Here is a 10,066-nt window from a genome sequence, read left to right on the forward strand (position 1 = left end):
TGGAAATGAAATGCCATGAAAGATGAAAGTCTAAGTATGGAAGAGAAAAACCAAAACAATCACATTTTTCTTCATAATATTTACTTTCAAGGCCAATTGTAAGAACTGCTTACCTGTCTAACTTCTAGTAAAAAGATTTAGGGTGAATTACCAAGAAATTTCTGAAGTTCTAACATGATCGTGAAATTAAAATCCACCTCCCTTTTCCTAATCAGTGACTTAAATAGCCACATGTGGCTAGTGGGTACTGCACTGGAAGTTGCAGCTATGGAAGAAAAATAAGAACACGCTGGAAACTAAGTGAAGCTACGTTCTGGTGATTGCTAATGATTATTTGTAACATTTCCAGACAATACTTTTCCTAAATAACTATTGCACTGTTATTTAAATTACCGTGCCTTTCCAATGATTTGACTCCTGCCTCACAGCCTTACTTAAGGGGACCAGGTAAATTGTATTAAACCATATCTGTCCATAAAACTTTCCAAAGAAATGAGCGAAGTAGCAAATTTCCTTCCAGAGCTCTTCAAATAACCATACAAACCACATACCCATAACTGCAGCAATTCCTCTGAAGAAAAATTTACCTGATACTTCCCTCCACTTGTAGAAAGAGAGATAAACTGATGAAAAAGCTCTTGTTTTTTTAGATCTGTAATTTCTTTTAGGCGGTCCTCTAGTACAATATCTAATGTTCTAGGATATCTGGGAAGAAATTAAAGAGTTAATTATTCTTAGTGATGTTACTGACCACACGCACCAATACATAAATGAAACTTAAAAATTCCTGAGACTAAGACTTAAAATTTTAACAAATGGTATATGTAAAACCAAATGATGTTAATCAAGTTACTATGCCTATTCTCATCGTAACGTCTCTCTATAAAAAAAAAACTATACTCTCTACAGTCTCCACACAGCCGCTACTTCCTATATGAAAATATTTCAAATATACCTGAATCTCCTAGCTGTCTTCCGGGGGGGGGGAGGGCTCTTTAAAATTCATTCCAATGTGACCTGTGAATCTTCTTTTACAAAACAAGAGGCACAAACAACTTACTTGCTTTCTAGAAGTCTGATAAGTGGAAGAAACTGTTCGTTAAGCAAAGATACTTTATCAGGATGGATTTCTTCCTGTGAACTATATGAAATATACTCTTCAAAAAGAAGGCTGCAAAACAAAACAAGTATCAGCAGACATGAGAGCTACTATTTACGTACCCATTATGTTCCAGATGCTTTAGAAATATTATCTACCATACTTCCACAAGGTAGAAGTCATTCTCACTTTACACATACAAAAACGGGGGCTAAGAATTCTTGTAAGTGGCCTGAGATCAAAGGAGAACCAGCATAGCCAACACTTAGTGAGACCTCCTGTGCCGCAAGTAGAGTAGGTTTGCAAACTCAGTTTGATCTTGGGGCCCACACTCTCAACAGTACTTCCCGCATTTACCCTCATTTAAGTCACAAGTCAACTCTATGAGCGACAGGCAGGAATGACACACACCAGCAGACAGGCCAATTTACACAATAGCAAAACCAGATCCAGGCAGTTCTGACCTTCAGAATTTACTACTCTGTTGAGAATGAGAGAGGCAGTCCAAGTCTGACTGCAATGCCTACATTATTTTCACTTGTATCAAGTTGCCCTTTAAGTAAAAAAAGAAAATGGGAAACAACTATCTTTACAGAAAAGGAAGAAATACCCTTTACTTCACCAACCCTCAGTATTAAGTTTCTAATTGATACTTACTAAATGACAACTGTGAGGTATTGTTTCAGGCATTTTGATGCATTTATTAACAGGCAACTCTATATAGCACTAGTTACATGAAGCTATAACCCAAATTTAGCTTAATTTTCATGATCACACATAAGCACTAAAGAGAAATTACTTTTTCCTTCTATTGTCACAACTATCGCACTAAGTACTTATAATTATTGAGATGATATGGATAAATAAAAAAGTACATCACAAAGACATACTGGAATAGTGCTAATCAAGTCTAAAAAGAAAAATATAAATCAAAAGCACATCAAAAATAATAGCTCACCTAGCTAAGAAATGGTCTAAGTTGTTCTTCAGTGATATATTTGAAAGTATAGCTTCTAAATGTCTCCTGTAAATTTGTCCATCCATACCTTCAGTTTCTTCTCCTTAAGTACACAACATAAAGTAAAATTGATTGGTAAAAATTTCTTGCACTTACATTATTAAATTTATTTACAGCAGAAAACGTTTCTATAGGAATAACTTTATTTTTTTATTTTTTATTTTTTTTATTTTTTATAGGAATAACTTTAAACCATATCCATCAGTGTCCAGCTTTTTACTGGTTTATAAAACTGCATATCACCTATTTAGCCACTGAAGTTTTTTACATTTTTGTATACACTACTCTCATCTATACTTTACCTGAAATTCTCTATTTTTAATAAGTTTTTCATGGCCGTCTTATTAAAATAGAAGTCCAAAAAATAGTCATTCCAGGTCATATTACAAGTGGTTGAATTTGGGACCCAAGCCTAATCTCAATAAACTAGCTCGGAAAACAGGATCAACTTTCATCTCAATACGTCTTACTGATCTTCTAATTCCAGATTGACTACAGATGTATCACAAATAAGATGTTGGCCCTGTCTTCAAAGATTGTGACTTTTTTGTCACACCAGAAGAGGAAAAATATACTTTTATACATGCCAGCCACATTTCTGAAACACATATGTAAACCAAGATGGGTTAAATAACCTAATCTTCCAATAAATTGACATAATTTAGAGAGGTCTTCCTTAGTACCTCTTTCTTAGTCTAAGTGGCAATAGCACCAAGTATTTCTTCATGTCCTTCTGTATTCATTAAAGGCTAAAAAGCATATATTGGAAATAATGACTTTTAATCATCTTTTTAAAAATCTGGGTGTTTACCTATGAGATTTTCTTGGTCTATGGTCAGTGACTCAAAGGAGAAAAAAATTTCTGGCAACTGAATATTTATTAGAAAATGAATCAGTGAAGTTCATTAATACCTAAACAAGAAGAGAAAGTTTTACTTGGCCACATATTTTAATCATTTAAAAATAATTGCATGGTCATCTTCCTGTGGAGACTGTTTAAGAACAGACTTAGAAAGAAAACAAAACAGAATTCTGAGCTTATTATTCAATTAACAAGGATCCCCCTTCAAACAACCTACTTCCCATCCCAAATGTTTTTCACATAAGAATAAATTACACAAAAACAATCAGACAGTAAAAATTTTAAATATCTTAAAGATGTAATCAAAAGTTCGGTTCCTATTTTAAGATAACCTTAGACACTAAGATTCTCAACACAAAATCTAAAGATCTTTAATAAGATCTCTTCTCAACACAAAACGTGAAACTACATAGATACCTGTAACATGATTAATGATGGAGACAACCAGATGGGGAAGCATGTAACGCAGAAGAGGACTGATGTCATGTATTTCAGAAATCCCATGAAGTATTGTAATAAGATCAGGAACGTTACACAAGTGAGAAAATGGCCTTTGAAGAAATAAGTACATAAGATGGAACTTTAGAAATCATATAATACATGGCAATTTAAAAACAGTATAAAACTTATCTTTGAAAAGATATATACAAAATAAATTCATTCTCCTGTAATTATTATCATTTCTCAATTCAATTATACATACTTTTTCCCAAGGCTCTCTGGCTTCTGTCTCTGCATGAGCACTATCAAGCAACCTAATCCATCCTTTATCAAAGAAGGAATTTTGGTCAGTGTTTTGATGATCTGTGATGCCAACGAATTAACAAAGGTATCTTCCATGGTCACTTTCACAGAAATCTGACATATTATCATGTACGTTGCAGCTCTGTAATCTGGTAAAGATGACTTCAATCCCTAAATATTTTTTAAGATATAAGAAAAAATGATAAACTATACTATTTAACTCTATTTAAAATGTCACTTTATCTTGACAAATTGAAAATGCCATGTTAAAGATTAATACTACCTAACACAGAGTCAACCACTCTTCAGAAGTTGACCTCTTTTCTTGAGAAGAGATAAGTCTTCTAGATGAGGGATCTCAGAAGGTCTCCCAACTCAAACATCCACTCTGTATGCTAACAGGGGACAACCGGTTTTTCTTTTATAGGCAAACACCTACCAGTGTAAAGGAGACTTCAGAAACAAAACTGTCTCATTAAAGACAATAATTTTGGAACAACGGTAGGAAGTAAAAGCAATAAATCCACAGGGAACTTGGAAGGGTGATAGACAACAAGGAACTTGGGAAGAAAAAATATTGAGAAGTGCGAGTCATTGTAAAAAGAATGAGAGCCTATGCTCTGATGAGATCTAATCCATTCCTTTTCCAGTGAGTTAACATGACTGTTAAGAAAACAGATCTGGAAGACAGTGGCAGGGCCAAATAGCCAACATTTACTCTTAAGGAGCCCTAATTAAGATCACACTCTGGTTAATTAAGTTTTTAAGACAAGTCTTTTTTTTTTTTTAACCAAAAAATTAAGTCTTACCAACCATCTGATACAGGTCTTTAATTTTAAAATATTTATGTCTAAGTGAAACTTTTAAAAAGCCAGGAAATTACTTCAAGTACAAAATAATCTACTTTACGTATGAGCAGGACCAACCTTTTGGATGTACGGAAATAGCTTGGCAACTATATTATCCAATTTGTCCTCAGCAGTCACTATGGTAGACACGATGGTAGAAGCATAAAAAGTTAAGAGCACCCTCAATTGAGCTGAACTCCCAGGGTACTCAGTAAAAATCTAGAACAAAAACACAAACATAGCACTTATAAAAGTGAAAGGCCAATTAGATAAAAGTATATTTATAGCTCTCAACTACTTCAAGCTGACATGTTCATTTTTACCATATGTAACATTATGTACACATATGCAATGGTTCAATTAAACTATGACAAGAATGAACAATCCTCCTGACATTTTTATTTTTTAATTATTTTTAAAAGATTTTATTTATTTATTCATGAGAGACACAGAGAAAGACGCAGACATACGCAGAGGGAGAAGCAGGCTCCCCTTGGAGCAGGGAGCCTGATGTAGGACTCAATTCCAGGACACCGGGATCATAACCTGAACCAAAGGCAGATGCTTAACAAACTGAGCCACCCAGGTGCCCCCCTCCTGACAGTTTTTGAGCATCTTTCTTTAAACAGTCATTATAAACAGAATTTGGCAAGAGGAGAATAATTTATTTTGGAGGAAAACACCTTTGGTGATGAAAGACTGATCAAACTGCTCATGCTCCCCAACAGTATGTCACTTAAGGGGAATTTCTTCAAAGTACAGTTATTAGGAAATGCCTTAGCAGGCCTTCTTCACTGAAAGCAAGCAATTTTTTAATGGAATTATACAGTCATGGAAGATACTACTCACCTTCACCGATTTGGTCACCAGACTACAAATGAAATCCATGAAACCAAGATCTTTATAACAGTGGGTAATCAAAGTTCCTCTAGCTAAGGGCACTCCGTGTTGCTGTTAGAGACAGAAAGAACCAACTATCATTAAGGACATTCATCAACTGATTATTATTTTTAAAAGTACCTGTCACAGTAACAGCTTCATATTGGTACAGTTCATTAATACAAAATACAGTCTCTCCATACAGCTGGTGGTAGAGATAGGATTAACATACAAAATTGTTGCAAACTTTAGAAATCCAGAAGTCAGCAGTGAGGGTGCAGGTACTCAGTAAATATTGCCTACTTACCATGTTTTGCATTTTGATATGTATTTATCTAAATCTCTAGATTCTTAGGAACTCTACTAGTTAAATTGGGTTGTCTCTGCTTTATAATAACACTAGTAATAGAAATAGACTAGGAACACAGAGAACTTATATTGCTATTCCTACCTCTTAGCATCATGCATGGCATGTACTGGGTGCTCAATAAATATCGAGCAAAACAAAAGTTTGCATACTTGAACTGTGTGTTTAGAGAGCATCAGTGTCTGTGTATAGAGGTAGGCAAAAAAAAAAAAAATGGTCTTGATGTTATTAGGAGAGGGAGTAGTTTGATACACTTTATAATGGTTGGCTTTCTCTTCCTGAACACTCTTTAGTTGAAGCGCTTTACATTCAAACTCTTAAACTATAATTCCAACTAAAATCCCTCATTCCTTTCTTTTTACTAATTCTGATCACTGACCTCACTATCATCATGCAGAAAGTTAACTCTTTCCATGGTCCTACAGTCTGTTAGTCTCCTACAGTCTGTTAGTCTACTTTTGTTCCCATTTGTCCTCCTCCTAGGCTGAACTGCCATGTTCAATATTCAGTAAAATACATGTCATTCAACAATCATACCTTAACTGGTGACAACCAAAACCATTTGTGCTTTGGATTATTAATTTTTAGAAGCTGTATAACCCGTACAAATATTCTTGTCTCATGGTATGGTAGAACACAAGCGATGAGGCTATCTTGATTATAAAGATGAATATGAAACCTGGGGGGGGGGGGAGAAAGCAAACAATTCAAACTGACACAAACCTACAAGCACATATTTCCTTACATGTCCAAATTGCATATCAATGAGCTCAAACTACTCAGAATAAACATCAGTGAAAACAAGCACACAACTATAAGCAAGATAAAAGCACTAAATGATAAGTCTCTATTTTGCATTAAAGTACTCATCAGTAGGGTTCAGTCAACTCTCAGTAACATTTTAGAATATTCAGTATCAAAATTTACATTCCATTCACTTTCTCTTGGCTTTTTTTTTTAAACCTATTATTAATAAAACTATGTGATTACTGTGGTCAAACCAACAGAAAAGCAATGGGTCAACTAAGCAGTAAAGCTTGGCTTCTCTCAGTGCTCTGAAGTTCACCTTTCGCAGCTTCCTCAGCTTACCTAATTATCAGAATTCTAAAACCAGAAGACTAATGAAAATCACATTACTTTCTTTGAATTAAAAAAACTGTCAAAGGGACGCCTGGGTGGCTCAGTGGTTGAGCATCTGCCTTCAGCTTAGGTCATGATCTAGTTCCACACTGGGCTCCCTACAGGGAGCGTGCTTCTCCCTCTGCCTGTGTCTCTGCCTCTCTCTCTCTCTGTCTCTCATGAGTAAATAAATCTTTTAAAAAATTAAAAACAAAATTTAAAAACTGTCAAATTACAAACATGTATAATTTGTCCCTAACTTCACAAAACTTTGTATTGGCTCCTCTACCATAATAAGAGGTTCATTAATTACATCAGATACATTAAATCCTTTCTAGCCTTGAAGACTGAGCTCAAATGTCTCCTTTCTCAGAATGCTTTTCCTAATTCTCCCAGTGAAGTGCTCTCTCACATGTCCATCTAAACTCTAAACTTACTAGCCAAGATGCTACTTTCTCCATGAAGCTTTCCTCAACTACCTCAGGCAACACACAACACACGCCAAACTTTGCATATACCTTTATTTCAAAACAACAATCAAGGGCAGCCTACTTATCTTGTGTTAATTTAATGTTTGCTTAATAAATCAAATCAATAAATAATAAAGGTACTCCTTATACTAATGATCTACTGGGGGCAGGGAATTAAATGCTATAAGAAAAAGGGAAATATTACAGACTTATAGTTTTTTGTCCGATGACTCTAATGTTCTGATAATCAGAACACCCAAATCAAACTTATATTTTCTGAATAAGTCACTTGCTTCCAGAAGGGAAATCACTTTATCCCCATGTCTCCTATTAATGAAATGGAGCTCTTTCTACTTCTAAAACATGTAACACATGGCAGAATAAACAAAATTGTGTAAGCTGTGATGTGATGGCAATTATGTGAGAAAATAAACTGAGGATACTTACAGAGACAATTTCCAAAGAGGATAAAAGACCAAATCTTGGAAACAGTCTTGTATCTCAGTTTACTAGATGTGGGACTCAGATAACTTAATGATGCCTCAATTTTGTAAACTGTAAAGTGGGGATAATAAAACTATCTTCCCACAGGAACGCTGTGAACATTGAGATAGTGCATGCAAAGTGCTTACAACAGAAGCCGGTACAAAAATGTTCAATACATATTAGCTATTATTGTTTTTCTTAAGTTACAATATTTTAGAGGATACTATCTGCCTCCTCCCAAAGCACTGGTTTGGTTATTTGGGCAAGAAAGAGGTTTCAGAATCTCTTTGCTTCAAATATGCAGTAACAATGTGTAATGGCAAAGTAACGTGAGCTCCTTAGAACAACTCAAGTTGGCCTATTAACTAGATCCCCAAGAGTTCTAGTTCTCGATATCAACAAAGGTTGAGTTTAACAAGGGGGCATGCTTACCTAACCCAACAGAGATGGTGTTAATCTCTTAACAGACCTAATTTCTCAGCTTTAAGTGGGTTTAAGTGCTCTCATTGCTTAAGTTTTTTTTTTTTTAAAAAGATCAAAGCTGTTAGCCCATAATTCTTTCTATAATTTTATATGCTACCTGTGAATCAACCACTCCAGACACTTCTGTGCTGGCTTCAGCAGGAAGTAAGGAGACAAATGAATAAGAAATAATGAAATGTTTTCATCCAGCTGTTTGTTCACTGCTTTGGTCTGAACGCTGCGCTCCAGTGTTTTTGCTAGCTGGCTGAACAACGGTGCTTCAAATTGCTCAAAGGAAGGGTCGATCCCCAGCAGCTCTTCCAGGCCAGTGCATCCTAGGAAAAGGCCGGTTTATTTAACAATTCTTTGCAAGCAAACTCATCTCGCTCCTCTTTTACAGTTTTACTTACCGCCAAAATCTCCGTATTTCTTCGGCAAGTATAATCTATGATACAGTCCCAAACACAGATTTCTAGTTTTCAACATAAAAAATAAATCCTATCTTTCCAACCAGGAGAATAGAAAGTTCTGCCTGGCAGGAGCCAGTCTTTTAAAAAACAGACAAAACAAAAACAAAAACAAAAAAAAAACCTCCCACAACATAACACAACAACAACAACAACAAAAATACCCTTTCAGTAACTAGGCCTCCTGCAGCCCAGCCACCGCCTCCTTCCTTTTTGAGCTGTCCTTCTTCGCTCTACAAATTAACTTCCCTAACCTTGTTCCTTCATCTGGGAAATTCAGATACCGGCACCTGCACAGCTTTCAAGCATCTAGAACGTGGCTGTCATTCTCTTTCCCTGAACAACATAATCCAACACGTCAGAAACTGTTAAGGAAGAGGGAGGGTCAGAAGAGAAAACGATCGTCACATCCACGAAAAAAGCTTCACAGATTTTCTTAGTTAACGGATCGCTCACCAATGGCAAAGGCGGTGTCCCTGTCGACGGTGGCCGCTTCCTTGGGGTCAAACAACAAAGAGGCAACTTCATCTCTCGATAACAGGCTGCGGTCACTCTGAGGGAGGGCGAGCCGCTGGAGTTGCTGGGCTAAGGACGTCATCTCCGACGCCGGCAGATTTCTAAAGACACAGGCTAGGAGACAAAACCGCCGTGAAAAGTCTCCAGGGGACTACAAGGCGGCTTAACTGCGAGCCTCTGATGCCTCACACATAGTAACCTTCCTCGCACCCGGCGCCGCGGCGGACGCACACCCCGCTGCCCGGGACCCACCGACTCCGGGGAGCGGACACCACGGCAGCAGCTTTAATTAAAGCCCCTGAGGCCGCGCCGTGGCTCGCTTCAGCACCGACTCCGCCCGCAGGACTCGACACCCTCCCTCGGGATAACGCCTACCTCCCTAAAGCCCCTGCTTACCGAGCACTCGACTCGGGGAGGCGCCTACAGACCGACTAGACCTCGCAGCGCTTCCCACACGCTCTGCAAGCGGCCGGCTCTCGCCCGGAAACGCAAAGCACGCTTCAGGGGAGCTTCCGGTCCCAGGCACTACGGCAGGAGAAGAAGTCCAAGCTTGTCAGAAAGGCGATCGGCTGACTGCCCGTCTCGGGGTGGAAGCCCCGCCCCTTCCGCCTCCCAGCGGCTCCCCAGCCGCGGGCTACGAGCGGGAGCCCCGCGCTTGGCGCCGGAAGGCTTCGGGTCGGGGCGAGCGCCTGTGAGCGTTACGGACCTGTAACTGGAACCGTTCTTTTG

General features: G+C 37.8%; 1 protein-coding gene across 1 annotated transcript in view; it reads right to left on the minus strand.

Annotated features, from left to right (window-relative positions):
* HEATR1 (HEAT repeat containing 1) overlaps nucleotides 1-9,818 on the minus strand; it is a 44,912-nt gene extending 35,094 nt beyond the window's left edge. The window contains exons 1-11 of the mRNA XM_055308819.1: nucleotides 9,734-9,818; nucleotides 9,278-9,451; nucleotides 8,473-8,689; nucleotides 6,355-6,496; nucleotides 5,421-5,522; nucleotides 4,650-4,790; nucleotides 3,683-3,894; nucleotides 3,397-3,530; nucleotides 2,058-2,160; nucleotides 1,061-1,171; nucleotides 588-705 (exon numbers count right to left, since the gene is read on the minus strand). Of these exons, the coding sequence (XP_055164794.1) occupies nucleotides 588-705; nucleotides 1,061-1,171; nucleotides 2,058-2,160; nucleotides 3,397-3,530; nucleotides 3,683-3,894; nucleotides 4,650-4,790; nucleotides 5,421-5,522; nucleotides 6,355-6,496; nucleotides 8,473-8,689; nucleotides 9,278-9,419 (1,422 nt within the window). The 5' untranslated portion in view covers nucleotides 9,420-9,451; nucleotides 9,734-9,818. The remainder of the gene's footprint in view (nucleotides 1-587; nucleotides 706-1,060; nucleotides 1,172-2,057; nucleotides 2,161-3,396; nucleotides 3,531-3,682; nucleotides 3,895-4,649; nucleotides 4,791-5,420; nucleotides 5,523-6,354; nucleotides 6,497-8,472; nucleotides 8,690-9,277; nucleotides 9,452-9,733) is intronic.
* Between the last annotated feature and the right edge of the window lie 248 nt (nucleotides 9,819-10,066).

Source organism: Nyctereutes procyonoides, unplaced genomic scaffold (genome assembly GCF_905146905.1).
Source record: "Nyctereutes procyonoides isolate TBG_1078 unplaced genomic scaffold, NYPRO_anot_genome, whole genome shotgun sequence".
Classification (NCBI taxonomy): Eukaryota; Metazoa; Chordata; class Mammalia; order Carnivora; family Canidae; genus Nyctereutes; species Nyctereutes procyonoides.